The 22,237-nt window shown below is 37.9% G+C and overlaps 2 protein-coding genes across 7 annotated transcripts in view; one reads left to right on the forward strand and one right to left on the reverse strand.

Moving 5' to 3' along the window:
- SPATA1 (spermatogenesis associated 1) overlaps window positions 1-13,820 on the reverse strand; it is a 47,753-nt gene extending 33,933 nt beyond the window's left edge. For 5 of the 6 annotated variants that reach the window (XM_028102478.2, XM_028102471.2, XM_028102474.2 and 2 more), the window contains exons 1-2: window positions 13,737-13,820; window positions 6,927-7,097 (exon numbers count right to left, since the gene is read on the reverse strand). In XM_028102478.2, coding sequence (XP_027958279.1) covers window positions 6,927-6,962 — 36 coding nt within the window. In that variant the 5' untranslated portion in view covers window positions 6,963-7,097; window positions 13,737-13,820. Of the gene's footprint in view, window positions 1-6,926; window positions 7,135-13,736 lie in introns of all 6 variants that reach the window. The other variant, XM_028102473.2, reaches the window with a different exon arrangement.
- A 147-nt stretch (window positions 13,821-13,967) lies between these two features.
- On the forward strand, window positions 13,968-21,580 carry GNG5 (G protein subunit gamma 5). Its single transcript, XM_028102458.2, has 3 exons — window positions 13,968-14,154; window positions 18,124-18,268; window positions 21,355-21,580. The coding sequence occupies exons 1-2, from the start codon at window positions 14,074-14,076 to the stop codon at window positions 18,247-18,249; spliced, it is 207 nt and encodes a 68-aa protein (XP_027958259.1). The 5' UTR covers window positions 13,968-14,073; the 3' UTR covers window positions 18,250-18,268; window positions 21,355-21,580.
- Window positions 21,581-22,237: the final 657 nt, after the last annotated feature.

The raw sequence follows: 22,237 nt of genomic DNA on the forward strand, positions 1-22,237 counted from the left end.
GTAGATTCAAAAGTTAACATCAGGCCACATTTACTTTCTCTCACCCTCTCTCTCTCTTTTTTAAAGGCAGACTGCCACATTGCAGCGCTTTATTTGGATGTGTCTTAAGTCTTAGAAATGGACCTTGAGAGCTTGTTTGGAGGTTCTAGCAGGGGAGCACAGCTGCTCATATACCCTTGACTGAAGAATGGTGCTCCTTTATTGGGGAAGGTCCTCCTCTTCAACCCAGCATGCAGCTTTGGGAGGGATGCACATGGAGTGGTGAGGGAGGAAGGGGACACCCACCTAGCCAGCCAGATCAGCCAAATCAACCTTGGCGATCAATGGGCTGACAAATGTTGCAGAGTGTCCTCACATCCTCTATCCCTTTCTTGATAAACCATTCAAAGTAAATTAGACATTGTGAAAATATACTTCTAAATACCTTGGCAGCCATCTTCTAAAAATAAGGATTTCTCCAACATGATCACAGTACCATTTTCACATTTAAGAAAATTAATAATCCCTTAATGTAAAATAATATCCATTCCATATTCAAATTTCCTCAATGTTTTTTCAATCTACAATCCAATCAAGGATAGCACTTTGCAACTGGTTTGTCACATCCTTAAATATCTTAATCCGCAAATTCTTCCATACCTGTTTTCTTTTTCCCCTTCTTCATGGCATTAACTTTTTGAAGAGACTGGGCCAGTTGTTTCAAAGAATGTTTTGCATTCTGAATTTACCTTATTATCTCAAGATGTCATTTAACTTAATTCTCCAATCCCTTTTTTTAAAAACATAGTATAAAGATTTTTTTAATCATGAAAAGTGTATTCTTCAATCCCCATCCCCTATTTCCTCATTCCCCCAACCCCCCTCACCTCTGATAACCATCAGTTTGTTTTCTACAGTTAAGAGTCTGTTTCTTGGTTCGTGTCTCTCCCCTTTTCTTTGCTCATTTGTTTCTGAAATTCCGCGTATGAGTAGGATCACATAGTATTTGTCTTTCTCTGACTTATTTCGCTAAGCACTATACTCTCTATCTCTACCCATGTTGTTGCAAATGGCAAGATTTCATTCTTTATGGTTGAATAATACTCCATTGTATATAAAGACTTCTTCTTTATCTGGTCACCTACAAATGGACACTTCATCTGCTTACATAGTTTGGCTACTATAAGTAATGCTGTAATAAGCATAGGGGTGCATGTACTCTTTTGAATTAATGTTTTTATATTCTTTGGGTAAATAGTAGTGTGATTACTGGATTGAAGGTTAATTCTATTTTTAATTTTTTGAGGAATCTTCATACTGTTTCCATGGTGGCTGCACCAGTTTGCAGTCCCACCAACAGTGCAAGAAGATTCCTTTTTCTCCATATCCTTTCCAACACTGGTTTCTTGTATTATGGGGTGATATCTCATTGTAGTTTTGATTTGCATTTTCTTGATGATGAGTGATGTTGAGCATCTTTTCATGTGTCTGTTGGCCATCTGGATGTCTTTGGAGAAATGTCTGTTCATGTCTTCTGCCCATTTTTTATTATTTTTTTGGGTATTGAGTTGTATCAGTTTGTTACATACTTTGGAACACTAACCCTTTACTGGATGTTATCTGCAATATCTTCTCCCATTCCATAGGTTGCCTTTTAGTTTTGTTGATTGTTTCCTTCACAGTGCAGAAGCCTTTTATTTTGATGTAGTCCCAATAGTTAATTTTTGCTTTTATTTCCCTTGCCTCAGGAGACATATCTAGAAAACTGTTGCTCTGACCGATGTCAGAGAAATTACTCTCTTCCAGGATTTTTATGGTTTCAGGTTTTGCATTTAGGTCTTTAATCCATTTTGAGTTTATTTCTGTGTATGGTGAAAGAAAGTGGTCTAGTTTCATTCTTTGCATGTGGCTGTCCAGTATTCCCAACACCATTTGTTGAAGAAACTGTCTTTTTCCCCACTGTATATTCATTCCTTGTCGAAGATTAATTGACCATATAATTATGGGTTTATTTCTGGGTTTTCTGTACTATTCCATTGATCTATGTGTGTATTTTTATGTCAGTGCCATACTGTTTTAATTGCTACTGCTTTGTAATATGACTTGAAATCTGGAATTGTGATTCCTCTAGTTTCGTTTTTCAAGATTGCTTTGGCTATTCGAGGTCTTTTGTGGTTCCATACAAATTTTAGGATTGTTTGTTCTAGTTCTGTGAAAAATGCTATTGGTATTTTGATGGGGATTGCATTAAATCTGTAGATTGCTTTGGGTATTATAAACATTTTAACAATATTTGCTCTTCTAACCCATGAGTATGGAATGGCTTTGCACGGTCTTGAATTTCTTTCATCAGTGTTTTATGGTTTTCAGAGTACAGGTCTTTCACCTCTTGGTTAGTTTCTAGATATTTTATTGTTTTTGGTGCAATTGTAGATGGGATTATTTTCTTAACTGCACTTTCTGCTGCTTTATTATTAGTGTATAGGAATGCAACAGATTTCTATACATTGATTTTGTATCCTGTGACTTTACTGAATTCATTTATGAGTTTTAGTTTTTTGGTGGAGTCTTTAGGGTTTTCTATATATAGTATGTCATCCACAAATTGTGAAAATTTTACTTCTTCCTTCTACCAATTTGGATGCCTTTAATTTACATTGTCTAATTGCTATGGCTAGGACTTCTGGTACTATGATGAATAAAAGTGGTAAGAGTGGACATCCTTATCTTATTCCTGACCCTGGGAGAAAAGCTGTCAGGTTTTCACCACTGAGTATGATGTTGGTTGTGAGTTATTCATATAAGGCCTTTATCATGTTGAGGTACGTTACCTCTAGATTTACCTTGCAGAGTTTTTAATCATGAATGGATGTTGTACTTTGTCAAATGCTTTTTCTGCGTCTATTGAAATGATACGGTTTTTATCCTTTCTCTTATTGATATTACATATGTTTATGGTTTTATGAATATTGAATTACCCGTGCATACCAGGAATAAATCCCACTTGATTGTGGTGTATGATTTTTTTAAACGTATTGTTGGATTTGGTTTGCTAATATTTTGTTGAGGATTTTTTTATCTATATTCATGAGAGATACTGGCCTGTAGTTCTTTTTACGGTGTCTTTATCTAGTTTTGGTATCAGGTTGATACTGGCTTCATAAATTGGATTTAGAAGTCTTCTTTCCTCTTGTATTTTCTGGAGTAGTTTAAAAAGAATAGGTATTAACTCTTTAAATGTTTGGTAGAATTTCCTTGTGAAGCCATCTAGCCCTGGACTTTTGTTTTTTGGGAAGTTTTTGATTACTGATTCAATTTCATTGCTGGTAATTGGTCTAGTCATATTTTCTATTTCTTTCTGCTTTAGTTTTGGTAGGTTATATGTTTCTAGGAATTTACTCATATAAGTTGTCCAATTCGTTGGCATATAGGTTTTCAAAATATTCTGTTACAATTGTTTGTATTTCTCTGGTGTTATTTCTCCTTTTGCATTAGTGATTTTATTTGGGTCCTTTTTTTTTTTTTAATGAATCTTGCTAGAGGTTTATCAATTTTGTTGATCTTTTCAAAGAAACAGCTCCTGGTTTCACTGATCTGTTCTATTGGGTTTTTTTTAAGTTATCATTTATATCTATTCTAATCTTTATTATTTCCTTCCTTTTGCTGGGTTTGGGTTTTGTTTCTCTTTTTCTAGCTCTTTAGGTGTAAAGTTAGGTTCTCTGAGACTTTTCTTGCTTCTTGAAGTAGGCCTGTATTGCTATAAGCTATAAATTTCCCTCTTAGGGACCACTTCTGCTGCAGCCCAAAGATTTTGGGCCATTGTGTTTTCATTTTGTTTCCATGTAATTTTTGTTTTCTTCTGAGATCCCTATAATGCAAATGTTATTATGCTTGATGGAGTCACTGAGTTCCCGAAGACTGTTCTCAATATGCATAATTTTCCTTCCTCTCCTTTGCTCAGCTTGGTTATTTTCCATTACTTGTCTTCCAGGTCATTAATTTGTTCCTCTGCTTTATCTAGCCTGGCATTTATTCCATTAAATGTATTTTTAATTTCACTTACTGTGTTCTTCATCTCTGATCTTTTAATCTCTTTCTTAAGGGTCTCACTGATGTCCTCCACTCTTTTCTCAAGTCCAGGAGTATGTTTATGATCATTACTTTAAATTCTCTATCAGGCATATTACTTATATGTTTTACTGTGGTATTTTGCAGTGGTTTGGTCCTGTTCTTTCATTTGGGAGAGATTTCTGTCTCCTCATTTTGTTTGACTTTCTATGTCTGTTTCTCTGTGTTAGGAAAGTCAGCTATTTCTCTTGCTCTTAACAATAATAGTCTTATGAAGAAGAGGTCCTATAGTGCCCTGCAGTGCAGTGTCCCATTCCCCAGGGCCTGGAGCTTCAGGGAGTGTCTCCTATGTGTGTTGCATGTGCTCTGCTGTTGAGTCTTGGCCTCTTTTTCCTTTAGTCGCCTGCAGAGGCTCTCTTTGCCTATTATGAGTATCATTTTGTCCCCAGCAGGAATGGGGTGCATTTTAACAAGGTGTGTGGTTATCTGCTTATGAAATAAGACCTGTTCCTGCTACTATCAGAAATGCATGAGTGAGCAGATTTGGTGCTGGCAGGGTTTGCACCAGTCTTCTGGGGGAAGAACCTGCAGCACCAGGTCTGAGACAAGCGGGACTGGGAAGGGCTAATCTGCCAAAGCATGAGGGCGCAGGGCTTGGTGTAAGCAAGTTAGGTAACAACTGGTTCCTACAAGTGGCCACTGTTTATTCTGGGGGTGGGGGAGGGAAATGGCACCTACCAGTAGGTGCCAGTTCCTTTGTTCCTGGAGGGGTCTCCTGGTGATCCCTGTGTCTCTGAGGTATGCTCTGAGATGAGCAAATCACTTTCCTTCCCCCACCGGTTTTCTAACTGCTGGTTCTACCTTGTATCTGCATGGGCTGTTTTGTGAGCTCTGTATGGGCAGGGCCTCCACTTCCTACTGCCCTCTGTCCTCTCCCAGAGCAGAGCCTGCTGATTTTTAAAATTCCAGGCTTTAAGTTGCACCGGTTGTTAGAACTCAAGAAATTCAGCCCCTCTCATTTACAAAGGCAAATATTACAGGGATTCGTCCTCCCTGTTCATGGGCTCCCTGGTGTGAAAATCTATTTTCCGCCCCCTCCCTACCACTGGTTCTCTGCCCAGTGAAGATGGCCATGGTCCATTTTGCTCTCAGACCATGTCTTTGCCCTTCCTAACTCCTTTGGTGTGGCTTTTTCCCTGCCTTTAGTTGAAGAGTCTGTTCTGCCAGTCTTTTTCATGTCATTTTCTGGGTTACTTACACTGATAAGAATGTTATCTAGTTGTATCCATGGAATGAGGTGAGCTTAGGGTCCTCCTATTCTGCCATCTTCCCAGCCAACCTCATTTCATAAGCATTTTTGAAATGAAGTCCTCTATCTCTCTGTACAGCCTTCAACTGATGCAAATTAGTCACCTAGGGGCATAAAACTTTATAAATGGTGCCTGTATTTCATATTGCTTCACATTAGGACACATATAATGTTATACTTGCAAATTTTGCTATGTTTAGTAACTATTAAAGGGATAATAGATTAGGTTGTAAGGGATAAGAAAATGGAAACTGTTAAGAAGCTATCAGAATAATTAAAATATGAGATGATGGTGGCTCACTCCAAGGTACGAGCAGTAGAGATGATGGGAAGTGGTCAGATTTTTTATATAATTTGAAGCTAAAGTCAGTACATTGGAAGTGAAGTTTAAGAAAGAAGTACAACTCCAGGGTATTTGGCCTTAGATAGTCAAAGGATGGATTTGCCATTACCTGAGATAGAGAAAGTCAAATAGAACATGTTTAGGGGAGGGGGGAAAAGATTCATAATTCAGTTTGAGACATGCTAATTTTAAGATGTTTACTGGCCATCCAGGTGGAGATGTCAAGTAGGCAGTTGAAAATACACATCTGTAGTTTGGGAAAGAGGACTAGATTGGGGATATAAATTTGGGATCCTTAGCATAAAGTTGGTATTTAAAGCTATTATACTGAAGGAGATCATCAAAGAGTAAGTGCATTTACAGAAGAGAACAAAGAGCTGGTTCCTGAAATTCTCCAATATTAAGAGGTCAAAAAGAAGAAAAACCAGCAAAGGAGACTGAAAATGAACAAGTAGAAGGAAAACCAAGATATGTGTATGCTAAAAGTGAAGGAATTATGTCAAAGAAGAGTGATCAATAGTGTCAACTGTTTTGCACAGATAGATCAGAATATGTGGGGTAAGAATTAAACAACATATTTAGTGATGTAGAAGTAAATTTAACAAGAGCAATTTTGGTGCAGTAGAATGAAAGTGATCACAGTTGGTTTAAAGAGAAAATGGAGAAGGTACTGAGGGTATGGAAAGGTATGAAATAGTTGTCTAGAACAGTAGAAAAGTGAGTGAGCAGAAGATAGTCTGTTTGCCTACCAGCAAAAGGTTCTAGTTTAGATTCATGGTCATGACTTTAAAGTGAGAACAGTCTTCATGTTGGTATTCTTTTTTTCCAGTCACGTTCCATTGCTGGCATGGGTATAGCATAGGTGAAGAATTCAATAAACCAGGGTTTTTGTTTTGCCAAGCAGTATGATGAAATGAGAGAGAGGCAAAGAGTCAAAAGTATAAGCAAGAGAGTAATCAAGACTGCTCTGTAGTATTTAAGCTATGGAGGGCATCACAAGGTGAAGAATTAAAGAAAAAAAAGTGATAGCATCAATGCACTGGGGGTTCCAGTACAATCAGCTAGAGATAAAAGAACTGTAATAAAATAACTATAATCAGACAATGAGATACACAGTGGAGTTAATATCTAAAACTTTATACAATCCATATTTTTTCTTCCTCAGAACTCTTCAAAAGCAATGTTAAGCAAGTCTTTCTTATATTTTAGTTTAAAAGATTTTCTTACCTCTGAGGAGGAAGGTCGGCTTGGACTGAGGGACATATTCACCAGTGTCTGAATGGGGTAATTATCAGTTGGAATTCTGTGGTTTTTTTTTATCTTTCTTCATTTAAGTAGTATTTATAAAGGTTGTAACAGATTTTTGACTTAAGATAGCATTCCACTCATTTCTGGTTTCTGATTCATTCGAAAGTGAAAAGAAAAACACAGAAGGCTTTAAAATAGACCAAAAATGAAAACTTAGGAAAGTATACACTCATTATAGTAATTTGAAAAGACATATTACTAGTAAGTAGGACTGGGAATGCAATAAAATGAACATATATCCCATACAACTAAATAGAGTGCTAAGTTATATTATGATAGAATTGTGATCAGGGCATATTTTACTATTCTAAACAATTCATTTTCTCAAGTTTGAAAATTAAAGTTAAATATATATGGTATTTTACATAAAGTAGAACTATGCTTCTGGAAATGGAAAGACTAAATTTGTACAAATGGCTATAGAATGATGAAAACCATTTTACCACATGTATTTCTTCCTAGGCTTGGATACCTCAATAATAAATGTGAACAATTATTCCAGATGAAAATGCCAGTTTTTAAGTATTTTAAGCTATGTTTGTGTATTGTTTCCTGTATTTTTCCTCTGAGGATTTATAACAGTTTACAAGAAAACACAGTAAAATTTAAATTATATAAATATATAATAAAAATTAAAAAATAAGGGAGCTGAATTACTGTAAAAAAGAATTATCAAAGTTGGACAATCCTTAAGGATACAAAAAGATAGCGATACCAGAACAGAAGCCTCTCCAAGATTCCAAAGCATTGCTCCATCTTGATTTATATTAAATTAGTGAGTAAAAAAAAAAAGTGTACAATTTCTGTAATTTGGTACTGATTACGGCTTTATGAAATCATACCAGAGATCACTAATTGTTCTAATGGTATCAAAATTTAAAAATTATATCCTGGGACAAAACATCTTTTATTTTTTATAAAAAAAAATCAATGAAACAAAGAGTGGGTCTTTGAAAAGATAAACAAAATTAATAAACTGTTAGCCAGATTCATCAAGAAAAAAGGGAGAGGATTTAATTATATCAGAAATGAAAGAGAATAAACTTCATCACAGAAATACAAAGGATTATAAAAGACTACTATGAGAAATTATATGCCAACAAATTGGACAACCTAAAAGAAAGAAATTCATAGAAACAATACAATACGCCAAGACTGGATCAAAAAGAAAGAAAAAATCTGAACAGACTGATTACTAGTAACAAAATTCAATCAGTAATCAAAAAGGTCCTAACAAACAAAAGTCAGGGCACCAGGTAGATTCACAGGTGAATTTACCAAACATTTGAAGAAGAGTTACTACCCACTCTTCTCAAACTTTTCCAAAAAAACAGAAGAGGAAGGAAAACTTCCAAATTCATTCTACCAGGCCAGCATTACCCTGATACTAAAACCAGACAAAGACAATACAAAAAAGGAGAAAATCACATCTTCTACAAGATGTTAACAAATGAATTTCAAAATTTAAAACAATCATTTACCACAATCAAGTAGGATTTATTCTAGGGATACAAGGGGGGGTGCAATATTCACAAATCAATCAACATAGTAAGTCACACTAATGAGAAAGTATAAAAACCATATGATCATTTCGATAGATGCAGAAAAAGCATTTGAGAAAGTACATCCATTCATGATAAAAACTCTCAACATGATAGGTTTAGAGAACATCAACATAATAAGGCCGCACATGAAAAAGTCACAGCTAACATCATACTCAATGGTGAAAAACAGAGCTTTTCCTCTAAGCTCAATAACAAGACAAGGATGCCCACTTTCACTGCTTTTATTCAACATAGCATTGGAAGTCCAGGCTGCAGCAATCAGACAAGAAATAAAATGCATCCAAACTGGTAAGGAAGAACTTAAACTGTCCCTATGTATAGATGACATAATATATATTATATATAGAAAACCTTAAAGACTCCACTAAAAAACCGCTAGAACTGATAAATGAACTCAGTAAAAGTGCAGGATACAGAATTAATAAACAGAAATCTGTTGTGTTTCTATACACTAATAATGAAGTACCAGAAAGAGAAATTAAGAGAACAGTTCCATTCACAATTGCACCAAAAGAATAAAATACCTAGAAATAAGCTTAATGAGTGGGTAAAAAAACCCATACTCTGTAAACCATAAAACACTGATGAAAGACATTAAAGATAACACAAAGGGAAAGATACTGCATGCTCATGGAAGATTTAATATTATTCAAATGTCCACACTACCCACCCAAAGCAATCTACAAATTCAATGTATTCCCTATCAAAACATCAACAGCATTTTTTATAAAACTAGAAGAAATAATACAAAATTTGTACGGAAGCACAAAAGATCTGAAATCGCCAAAGCAATCTTGAGAGAAAAGAATAAAGATGGAGGGATTACAACCCCAGATTTCCAGATATACTGCAAAGCTGTAGTAGTCAAAATAATACGGTACTGGCACAAAAAGACACACATAGATCATTGAAACAGAACAGAGAGCCCAGAAATTAAAAAATGATTATATGGTCACTTAATCTACAACAAAGGAGGCAAGAATATACAATGGGGGAAAAGATAGTCTCTTCAACAAATGGTGCTGGGAAAATGGGACAGTGACAAAAAAAGAAGGGAAAAGAAACTGGACTGTCTCCACCCATACACAAAAATAAACTCAAAATGGATTAAAGACCTAAATATGAGACCTGAAGAAAACATAGGCAGCAATCTCTCTGACATCAGCCTTAGCAACATTTTCCTAGATATGCCTCCTCAAGGAAGGGAAATAAAAGAAAAAATAAACTATTAGGCCTACATCAAAAAAAGCTTTTGCACAGTGAAGGAAACCATAACAAAATGAAAAGGCAACCTACTGAATGGGAGAAGATTTTGGCATATGATATATCTGATAAGATGTTAATATGCAAAATACATGAAGAACTTACACAATCTACACCAAAACCACAAATAATCCAACTAAAAAATGGGCAGAGGAACTGAATAGATGCTTTTCCAAAGAAGGTATATAAATGGCAGTAGACACATGAAAAGATGCTCAACATCACTAATCATCAGGGAAATGCAAATCAAAACCACAATGAAATACCACTTTACACATGTCAGAATGATTAGAATCAAAAAGACAAGAAACAAGTGTTGGTGAGGATGTGGAGAAAAAGAATCACCCATGCACTGTTGGTGGTAATGCAAGTTGGTGCAGCCACTGTGGAAAACACTATGCAGGTTCCTCAAAAATTAAAAATAGAAACACCATACGATCCAGTAATTCCACTGCTAGGTATTTACCAAAGAAACAAAAACTGATTCAAAAAGATATATGTACTCCTATGTTTATAGCAGCATTATTTATAATAACCAAGATATGGAAGCAACCCAAGAGTCCACTGATAGATGAATGAAGATGTGGTATACATACACACAATGGAATATTACTCATTACATACACACAATGGAATATTACTCAGCCATAAAGAAAGATCTTTGGGGCGCCTGGGTGGCTCAGTCGTTAAGCATCTGCCTACAGCTCAGGTCGTGATCCCAGCATCCTGGGATCAAGCCCCACATCGGGCTCCCTGCTCAGCAGGGCACCTGCTTCTCCCTCTCCCACTCCCCCTGCTTGTGTTCCCTCTCTGTCTCTCTCTGTCAAATAAATAAAATCTTAAAAAAAAAAAAAGAGATCTTGCCCTTTGCAACAACATGGATGGAACTAGAGGGTATTATGCTAAGTGAAATAAGTCAGACTCAGAAAGACAAATACCATATGATTTCACTTATATGTGGAATCTAAAAAAGAAATGAACAAGAAACTAGATGCTTAAATACAAAGAACAAACTGATGGTTGCCAGAGGACCATAAAGAGATGAGTGAAATAAAGGGGATTAAAAAGTACAAACTTCCAGTGATAAAATAAGTCATGGAAATAAAAAGTACAGCATGAAAAATATAGTCAATAATATTGTGATAACATTGGTGATAGATGGTGAGTATACTTATGGTGGTGAGCACTGAATAATATATGAAACTATTGAATCATTATGTTATATACCTGAAACTAATATAATATTGTATGTTAATTATACTTCAGTAACAAAAAACAATCTGATATTAAAAAATGGGCAGAGGAGGGTTGCCTGGGTGGCTCAGTCAGTTAAGCATCCAACTCTTGATTTTGGCTCAGGTCATGATTTCAGGGTCCTGAGACTGAGCCCCACTAGACATGAAGTCTGCTTAAGATTCTCTCTCCCTTTGCCCCTCCCTCTGCTCACATTCTTTCTCAAAATAAATAAATAAAATCTTTAAAAAAAATGGGCAGAGCACCTGAACAGGAATTTTTCCAAAGACAATGCACAGATGGCCAACAGACATATGAAAAGATGCTCAACATCACTAATCATTAGAGAAATCAAAACAAGGAGATACCACTTCACACCCCTCACGATGGCTAGTTTCAGAAAGACAAGAAATAACAAGTGTTGGCAAGGATGTGGAGAAAAAGGAATTCTCATGCACTGTTGGTGGGAATATAAACTGATGCAGCCACTATAGAAAACAGTATGCAGTTTCTTCAAAAATTAAAAATAGAAATACCATAAAAAAATAGAAATGCCTACCATCCAATAATTCTACTTGATATTACCCAAAGAAAACAAAAACACTAATTTGAAAAGATATATGCACCCCTGTTTTTTTTTAAGATTTTATTTACTTATTTGAGAGACACAGAGAGAGAGAGAGAGTGCGAGAGCGCGAGCATGAGGAGGGGGAGGGGCAGAGGAAGGAGGAGAAGCAGACTCCCCACTGAGCAGGGAGCCTGATGCAGGGCTCCATCCCAGGACCCTGAGCTCATGACCTGAGCCAAAGGCAGACTTTTAACAGACCGAGCCACCCAGGTGCCCCCTACGAACCACTGTGTTTATTGCAACATTATTTACAATAGCCAAGGTATGGAAGCAACCCAAGTGTCCACCAATAGATGAGTGTATAAAGAATATGTAGAATATTACTCAGTAATGGAATATTACTCAGCCATGAAAAAGAATGAGGTCTTGCCCTTTACAACATGAATGGACCTAGAGGATATTATGCTAGGTGAAATAAATCAGAGAATGACAAATACAATATGATTTCACTTATATGTGGAATCTAAAAAACAAAGGAACAAACAAAACCAGAAATAGACCCATAATTTTAGAGAACAAACTTATGGTGGCCAGAGGGAGGGAGGTTGAGAGGATAGGCACAATGGGTGAAGGGGAGTGGGAGGTACAAGCTTCCAGTTATGGAATAAGTCTCCCAGATGAAAGGTACAGCATGGAATATAATCAATGGTACTGTAATAGCATTGTATGGTGACAGACGGTAGCTATACTTGTGGTGAGCACAGCATAATGAATAGTTGTCAATTAAAAAAAAATTCTGGGAAGCTTTATTATTTCATTATGAAATTAGTAAACAGGGGCACCTGGATGGCTCAGTGGGTTAAGAGTCTGCCTTCCGCTCAGGTCATGATCCCACAGTACTGGGATCGAGCCCCACATCAGGCTCCTTGCTCATCAGGAAGCCTGATTCTCCCTCTACCTCAGTCTGCCGCTCCTCCTACTTGTGCTCTTTCTCTCTTCGTCAAATAAAATCTTTAGGAAAAAAAATGAGGAAACAAGAGGCTCGGGGAAGTTAAAGTGGCTTGCCTAGGAATACCAAGGTAAGTCGTAGTGCCAGGACTTATACCTTGGTTTATAACCCTAGTCATTACATCTACCGTATGAATTAATATACTAAAGCACATTGTACATTTTTAAAAAATGATTTAAACCGTTTAGTAAATAAGTTAGGTTTTATTTGTCAATTAGGGAAAATTATGTGGATTTTCTCACCATACAAAAAATCTGTAACGTCTTAGTGATTAAATTATTCCCGTTTATTGAAAACATCAGTGTATTTGTTGATGTACTTGAATCGCTGCATAGGGAACACTTGTTCTACGTGCTGTGCCACAATAAATACGTTTCCATGGGTGAAACACACTTTGCCTGAGTCTATTTCGCTTGATTAGATCCCACTGTTTCTCTCTCCAGAAACTCCTCTGAAGGTCAATTTCAGGCAGCAGGTAACGAGTTACAACTGAAATGCAGAACAAACTTTCCCGAAACACACACATGTTGTATTTTAAGGTATAAGCGTTAATCCCCCAAATGAAATGGGTAACGAGATGGGTGTAATCTTCAGCAAGTACCTTGGCTTGTTCACAACCTCTTCGAGAAAACCAAGAGGTAAGAGGCGAAAGAAGCCAAATCCTGGGAAGCGCTTTTCCCTAGCAAAACAGCACCCCTGCTCCGCCGCCGTCGCCCCGCTCCTCCCCGGTCGGTTACAGCAACCTACGTGCCCTTTTTCGGCCTCAGGGGTCTGATGGCGCGAAGCTGGCTGAGGACTGGCCGCCCGTTCAACAAACTCGAGTCACTTAAGAGACATGTCTCTAAGGAGACAGGGTAGGGTATCAGTGACTCGCGCCCGGTACTTCTGGCTCCTATACACCTCGGCTGGGTCCTTGTCTTCCCTCAACCTCTGCCACCAACGCCGTCAGGAAAGCTAGAACCTCCTTGTCAGCCTGCCACCACGCCTTTTATAAACTCTCTCAAGCACCTGACTTCCCTCACCAGTCCTCTTCAGGGTCCCCCTCGGGTCTTGGCGGCTAATGACAAACTTTTTTTTTTTTTCTTTTTTACCTTTCCAAAGTCGGCCTCTCGGGAGAGGAAGGAGAAGATGGGCGTCCGGTCGCGCTCGCGTCCAGCAGCTACTCTGCCCACAGTCCGCTCCGCCCCTTCTCGCTCCCTTCTCCCCCTCCCTCCGGCTCCGCTCCCCGCCGGGGTGAGGAGCTGGAACTGAGCTCGGAGGAGGAGCGCGCATGCGCGCCGCGGGTGGAGCCGCTGGGCAAAGAACCGGAAACTTAAGAGACAAAGTTCCGAGCCCCGCCCCCCGCCGCCCTGCCCCACCGTCTGGCCCAGCGGACCCACGAACCGACCGATCCACGCACGGACGAATCTGCCCGCTCTTGAGAGCGCCATGTCTGGTTCCTCCAGCGTCGCCGCTATGAAGAAAGTGGTTCAACAGCTCCGGCTGGAAGCCGGGCTCAACCGCGTGAAGGTGAGCGGGGGCGGGCGGCCGAGGGGGAGGGGAGGGCGGAGGCGGAGTGTGGGATCGGGAGGCCGAGGTGGCTGGGACTGGCTGCACTCGCGTCCGGCTCCCGCTTCCCTTGGGTAGGGCGCGCGCTCGGCGGCGAGGCTCCGGGAGCGGCCAACTTTAAAAAAGTAGGGGCGCGGGTCGGCGCTGTGGCTTGGGGTACCGGTTAGTGCGCCCTTCTGCGGCCAGGGCTTTCCAAGGCGGCTGGTCCCGGGGCTGAACTGCGGCTTTCCGCATTCCGTTCGCCCTTCTCTCTCCCTCCCTCCGCAGTGACTCCGTGGCTGGCTTGGGGAACAGCTGCTCCTCCGCGCGCCGTCTGCACCCTTCCAGTCCTCAGCTTACCAGACTCCACCCTTTCTTTTCACTGGACAGTTTTATCTTTTAATTCAGAACAACCAATTTTCTTTTCATGTCAAGAACGTTCCCAAACCCACTCCTTTTAGTACTAGATTCTTACCTCCAGCTCTTCTTATCCACCGAACACATACTTGAAAACGAATTTTTGCAAACGCAAACTTTAGGTTAAAGAAGCGTGTTTGTTTTCAGAACGTTCCCAGTGTCTAAGGTACCCACTGGTGCCCTGTACAACCTCGTACAAAGCGTGCATTGCATACCTATTTGGCACAGTTTGCTGGGATCCGACCTTGGGAATATCTACTGGTCTGCTCTATCTTACTGAACAGGGTGGACAAGTTTTATTTGTTTTGCCGACTGGTTAACGCTGACCTTGGGCGTTTACTTTGGGGGAAAAAAACCTTTTGTGTGTGTTGGTAGGATAACCTGACATTGACATGCTATTCCAAGTTTCTCCTGATTTTTAAAATCCTAAATGGATTGGCTTCTTTCTGGCACAGGTCAGCTTACAAGTGAAACTCTTGTAATTAAAAAAAATGAAACAGAAGAATATAAATCATGCACTCCGTTGAAAAACAGCCAGTTTCCAAGATGACTTGATTGTGTACTTATCGGGCTAGTCTTTACTTCTCCCTGAAATGTTCTGTGGAGTAAGACAGCCTCCCATTTACCTATTTCCTTAAATAGAAATGTCAGGGACCAGTTGTGGTCACCTCAGGACGGGAGGGAAATTCCCATCAGTTTTGGTGTGGGATTCCCCTCCTTAACCCCTGGCCTTAAGTGCTGTAGACTCCATTGTTGTTGGAGTCCATTTCTCTCATATCCAGATACTTCATCCCAGTGGTTTATGGTCACTCTTGGCTGGATTTAACTCTGAAATTTGTTTCTTAACCAACCATTACATTATCATTCAGGTGTGCCTTTACCATAGTTGGAGTGGCTCAGGAAAGAAAAAAATGGGGAGGGGTATGGGAGGCAAAAGGAAAAAAAAAGTTTGGTTGAAAGCAGTTAAGTGTTCAGTAGGAGTACTTAGCCCTTGTCTCAAAAGAAAATGAGATGGAAGTCCTCAGACTAAAGTACTTGAGGGTTTACCATGAAAACCTCAGCTACTCCAGTAACTCTCCAGAGTGATGCCTGTTCCCTATACTTCATTTCTTCAGGAGGCTTCTGGTCAGGAGCCTTAAAGCCACCATAGGTGATTCGGTTTTAGAGTTCTCATTTCATCTCCTGCTAGGGGCTGTAGCAAGGAAGGGAGGGCATCCCACCTTGAGACTTTAAATGAACTTTTCTTTAAATCTGTTGTAAAATGTGGTTAGTTCGATTTTATTTTGTGTGCCTATTTTATCCATGACTCTGCTAGATGCTTTTTTGGGTGTTCTTTTATTTTTAAACTAGCCAAGTTTACTGTTAAACCTTTGTTTGAGTACAGTTGATAGAAATTTTCACAAATGCTTGACAAACTCTACCATATGTAGGGTGATATACGTTGTTTCGCCAACCCAGGACAGTTTTGAGTGAAAGAGGGCAGTAATAATTATGCCAGGATTATAGGGTTTCAACCTCCTGGATAGTGATTATTACAATGCTTTAGGGGCTAGCAGTTTGTTTTGAGTTTTAGAGCCTTTGTCTTAGTTCTCCCCACTGCTTAGAATTCTGATTGGTTTCTCACTGATAGTTACCTGGCTGGTTCTCTTGTCTTTGAGATCTCAAGTTTAAATACCACCTCCCCAGAGACACCTTCCCTTAAGGCACGATCTTTTCCAAAGAAAAAAGAGTATTTTCCTCTGAACTGTCTGTATTTTCCTCCGAACTGTCACCTCCGTAACAAGGACCTGGCTGTTCTTAGGTATTCTCGGTGCCTAGAGTATATTTGGCACATACTAGTGCTTGAGAAGTTTGTAAAAGGGAATTAGTTAAGTTGGAGCCTGCCTCCCTTTTAGGCAGAAAATTAATACTTTATCCTTACTGCTAGTTAATGTGAATGAAACCAAGTTTTAAGATTGTGCAAAATGATACCATGCATACTCCCCACTTTAGCTACACCTTCCTTTACACCTTCTTTTGGTGGGTAAACAGGGCGGCCATTTTTTGTAGCACTTGGTATCAGGTATTTACATTATATTTTAACACAGTTGCTAAATAAACCTATGGAACTCATTACTCTGGACTGTAGTATAACCCAAACATACAAATAGATTTCAAGACTTGAGATTCATCTCAGGATCATGTATCCTTTTACCAGGTAAATGTCTGGGATACAGCAGTAATCTGCAGGATTTCTTCTTATAGAGGGTATTTGTGATGCTCTTACCTCCCTTTCATAGGCAAATGCCCAGCCGGACTGGACACCTGCTCTCACCCTCCTTGGGGATAGTTGAAACTGAAAATAAATGATTATTTTTCCCATCTTCCTAAACCTCAAGACTGAGGATATTGTATTCATTTGGTACATCTTTTAGTTATTCATGTTCTACATTTGAACCATTCGGTTCTTTATTTTGGTATTCTGCATCACCTTATCAGTATACAAATAGTAGACATTTAAGTGATAATTCCTTAAGTCCTGTTTGAGTGGCATTGTATATGTATATGAAAATTGTTAAAATCACATTTAAGCAAACAGACTGCTTTTTAAAGGCAGGCTGCTCAGTGAAGTTATTAAAATAATTTGAAGTCTGCTATCAGCCTTTCAGTCACATGACATTAAGCAGAAAGCAGTCACTGTTTAGTTTCGTAACCTTAAACAGCAATGGTACATAATACCAAAACAATGAACTGAATGGTTCAGATTTAGAACATAATGTTCATTCACAGTAGCATTTTTCCAATAATATTGCTTTCAAGACAAAATAATAGTTGGCTAGAATTTTAACGCCTTTTGTATCTAGTGTACAGCTTTTAATAAAAAACATTGAGGCCCTGAAGGTGGAATACCTCTGAAGATTATTAATAAACTAGCAAGATAGGTTTTATTTTGCAGATGTACTGAATCATTTGATGCTTTTAATAAGCAAGCAAAAGAAAACATAAACTAGTCCTCTGTACATGTAGTGTTTTGAGTATGAGCTCAGTATATATATGATTGTTGACTTTCAATTAGTATGTATCTTTTGACTTAAGTGTTTATAGGGGCGCCTGGGTGGCTCAGAATCTTTAAAAAGAGAGAGAGGTATTTATTGCAGGTATTTCAAAGATTTGACGAAAACCTTCATTAAAACATTCTCGCTGTGATTCATCAGTCTTACACAATTCACAGTGCTCACCATAGCACATAAAAAGAAAAAAAAGATCATAGGAAGGGAAAAATGAAGGGGGTAAATTGGAGGGGGAGACGGACCATGAGAGACTATGGACTCTGAGAAACAAACTGAGGGTTCTGGGGGGGGTGGGGGGATGGGTTAACCTGGTGATGGGTATTAAAGAGGGCACGTATTGAATGGAGCACTGGGTGTTATGCCTAAGCAATGAATCATGGAACACAACATCAAAAACTAATGATGTATGGTGATTAACATAATAAAATAAAATTTAAAAAAACATTCTCGCCTCTTCCCACTACCCTCTCTTTGTCTTATACAGGTTTCCCAGGCAGCTGCAGATTTGAAACAATTCTGTCTGCAGAATGCCCAACACGACCCCCTGCTAACTGGTGTATCTTCAAGTACGAATCCCTTCAGACCCCAAAAAGTCTGTTCCTTTTTGTAGTAAAATGAATCTTTGGATGGTAAGTTGCCTTAATATTTAGACAGTTTTAAAAAAATCTGCAGTGTTTATGGGGATGATTTTTAAATACTACCAACTGATTTGGATTAATCCTGATGTCATTTCTCTAATAGAACCCAGCTATAACGCAGCATAGCAAAGAATTGGGAGTTGGGAATGTAAGAGAAAATCAAGAGATCATTGAATAAACTGACATTTGTAGTGGGGAATAACAGGTTTTACTCTTTATTCTTGTTAAGTAAAGATAGAACGAGAGAAATGAAGTGTATGAGTTCATGGTGGCAGGCAGCGGATTTGACTTCAGAAGATTAAGAAACTAAAGAATTTGCTGGTTTAAGGCATGTGTCTATATATTAATCTGTACCTTCCAGATCAAATGTCAGTGTGTGCAAAAGTATAGAATGTTAATCCAAGAGAGTTGTGACCAAAAAACATGCTGTGGAGAATTTAAAGTGTAATCCAAGGGTGCTTTTATAAATACGCGGTACTTTAGTCAGAGGGTTTACTCACCTGTACTGACCTCTGAGAAGCAACTGTAAAATAATAGTGCTTTAAAAAAAACTGTGTGGCACACACCCTTTACAAACATTCTAACTCCTCAAAGTTCAGGAAGCTGCTTCCTAAAATACCGTGTTACATAGTTGTGCCCTTTCCAGTAAATAAAATGGTTAAATTGGTTAAGATTTTGAAACACCAGAAACCACCTTTGAGTAACAGGTTTCCCATGAGGAAGTCATTCTTTTTAACAGCTTAACACGTTCATTTTGGAATAGTTAATAGTTCTTTGACTCTAGTAATATTAATTCTTCATGGCAGTTTTTAGAAATTTCTTTTTATGGCTTATTAAAGATTCTTTTTTAACCTCTGTTCCCGTTGTATTCACTTTACAAAGGGGTTTATTTTCATTTGATATAAAATACTGTTAAGAAGCCTGGCTTCTTATCTGGCTGTTAACGGTTTCATTTCACAAGAGTCTGCAGATAGGTGTTTAAATGACTTGCTCAAAGTTATAAATATAGCTAGGATAAGAACCCAAATTTCAGAGTAAAATAATTGCTACTAATCCTGGCGGTATAATAAAACAAGTTTGTAGGTATGATTTGAAACACCTTGGTCCAGGAAAAGGACATTTGGATGTAAAAGCATTTCTTCTCAAACTTGAATGTATCTGCAAATCACCTTGTTCAGAAGCAGATTCTCAATAGGTCTGAATTCTAGGGGTGAACCACTTCTTACAGACTCCCAGGTTATATTGATGCTGGTGGTCCTGGGTGGCCCACAGTGAAATGGCCTGGATGCAAAGAATCTACATGTCAGTCTTTCACATCTTTTAAAAATATATAGTTTTGATCATTTAAATTAAGACAACATAATTTAGTAGTAGATAGAGTACAAGGAAAATAGAAATTACCATGATCAGCACACTTAGAAGCAATCACTGTTAATAGATTAGATTTCCTTTTAAGAGGAAGAAATATTTATGGGCAGGTTTACAGACAATAAGGATCATAGTATGTAGTTTTTATTCTGCTTTTAAAAAAAACACTTGAATTTTCTTTAAAAATTCTTTGTAAACGAGATTTTCAATGGTTATGACTTAAACATCATTAAATATTGAGGTTTCCAAGTTTGAAGCTACACTGAGGCAAACATCTTGGTACTCCTGTGTATAGTTTACCTGTTTCCTTAAGATCGATTTCTTAAAAGTAAAATTATTTAGGGGTGCCTGGGTGGCTCAGTTGGAAGCTTCTGACTCGATTTCAGCTCAGGTCGTGAGCTCAGGGTTGTGGGAAAGAGCCCCGTGTTGGGTGGAGTCTGCTTGTTCCTCTCTGCTCTCCTCCCCCTGGCTTAAAGCTCTCTCTTCCTCACTCTCTCTCAAATAAAATCTTTAAAAAATAAAAGTAAAATTATTCAATAAGGAATGACATTTAAAATTTAATGACACTTGATAACTAGGAGCAAACTTTCCACCTGGACCTTGAGAATGCTTTTTTTGTTGAGCTCTTGCTAAACAACCCTCATTTTCTGCCTATTTAGTTTTTTAAATTTGCATTAATTCAGATGTTAATCGAGGTTAGACATTTTGTTTTTTCATCACTGATTCTGTTTAAGCTTCTTGAACATTTTTGTTATAAAATATCAGAAATTTTCAAATAAGTAGAGAACCATGTATCAAAAAATTTTTTAAAAGATATTTTTTCTACCTTTCCATATAACTTACTGTTTTTTAGGAACAACTACTGTATTATTTTTGAGATTTGTGTTGATCCATGTAAATTGTTTTAACTGCTGTATAGTATTTAACAATATGTATAAATCCTGGTTTATCTTTTCCCCTATTGCATTACATTTAGGCTCTTTCAAGTTCTTTGCTGTTAAAACATCACTATAGTCAATATCCGTGTACATGTCTCTCTTTAAGCGTAGGTTTATCTAGGTAAATAGAAGTGGGATTGCATCTTTTACCTTAGTAGATGGAGCCAGACTGCTCTCATCAATGCTAACTGCTCATTTTCCAGGGATGTTCAGATTTTTCAGAATTTAAGAGAGTTTTACATTAACTTTTTTTTATTAGGACATAGAGTATCTTTGGGAGTGATCTTGGCAAGTTAATCTTTAAGTCTGTTGCTTATAAACCAGAAGTGATTTGTTCTTCAGAGTGGTTGTGAAAATTAAGAGGAAGTTACATTTTATACATCAGAGATCTGTTTCTCATTTTTTCCCCCTAGAAACCCTGCGATATGTCTGCTTTAAAAAAACAGAACAAAACAAAACTGGCTTAGTTGGGGGCACCTGGGTGGCTCAGTCATCTTGATCTCATTGGTCCTGAGATCGAGCCCCAAGTCAGGAGTCTGCTTGGATATTTTCTCCCGTGCTCCCCCCCCCCCAGTTGCGCACACACCAGTGCTGGCTCTCTCTGAAATAAATAAATCTTTTTAAAAAATAAAACAGGCTTAGTTTAATTGAAAGCACTTTATAAGCTCATATGCAAATGTATGCCCTTAAAGTAATAGATGTATTACTTTCCAGAAAAAACTATTGTGCTTTGGTACTGTACCCTAATTCACTCTTTCTTTTCCATTTCAGGTTTTCTAAACCACTTTTCATGAACCAGTGAATATCAAAGGAGAATTAAATTTGAAGCCTGTACAAAAGCTTATTATCCCTGTAACACGTGCCATACTATATAAACTTCTACTTTTGTCAGTCCTTAACATCTACCTCTCTGAATTTTCATAAATTTCTATTTCACAAGGGTAATTATTTTATATATACACTGGCAGCAGCATACAATAAAATACTTAGTGTAAAAGTTTTTTGGTTAATTACTGGTATTAAATAGACTATTAATGTATTTTGAATACCTAAGATACATGACAGTTTCCCATTGTCATTAAGAAGGGGTTAAGTTATAGTGTTTTTTCCTACCAACTCATCTCACATATAATTTTATGCCATACATTTATTTGAAAGACTATAGGGAATTAAAGGTAAGTTGCAGACTTCTGTATCCTTTCAAGGTCAAGAAGAAGCTGCTAGTACTAGTCCTACTCATGAGTTATTTGCAGGATTAACTTTGTTTTAATAATAAATATTTCTAATAAGCTCTTGTGTAGGGTTATTACCATTATAGCTAAGAGTTAATTACTTCTTAATAGATTACTCTCCTAATAAGGAGAGTCCAGTAAAGACTGGACATAGGAATTCCATTAGAAGATGTTAAGAAAAACAGACTTTTAAACGTTTCTTGGGTGGAATACTATAGTACGATGTAATGAGGTACAAAGTACCAAGAAAAAAGGAACCAAAGTTTAGCTTCAGTAATTTGCAACTGTTAAGTCCTTGGTAAACCATTTTGCTTTAAATTTTTACCATTCTGAAAGGCTTAAGGAAATATGAAAACATCCCAGAAACCTGGCCTCCCAATATACATGCAGGAAACAGAATTAAAGTTATGTGCCAGATCCAA

This window comes from Eumetopias jubatus, unplaced genomic scaffold (genome assembly GCF_037043125.1).
Source record: "Eumetopias jubatus isolate StellerSeaLion01/CBP00866 unplaced genomic scaffold, mEumJub1_p1.0 scaffold_4, whole genome shotgun sequence".
NCBI classification, from domain to species: domain Eukaryota; kingdom Metazoa; phylum Chordata; class Mammalia; order Carnivora; family Otariidae; genus Eumetopias; species Eumetopias jubatus.

What these genes read in the sequence shown, in the direction of transcription:
- GNG5 (XM_028102458.2), top strand. Translation starts at nt 14,074, where the DNA reads ATGTCTGGTTCCTCCAGCGTCGCCGCTATGAAGAAAGTGGTTCAACAG. An exon ending in CCGGGCTCAACCGCGTGAAG is followed by an intron (nt 14,155 to 18,123) that starts GTGAGCGGGGGC and finishes TGTCTTATACAG; the next exon opens with GTTTCCCAGGCAGCTGCAGA.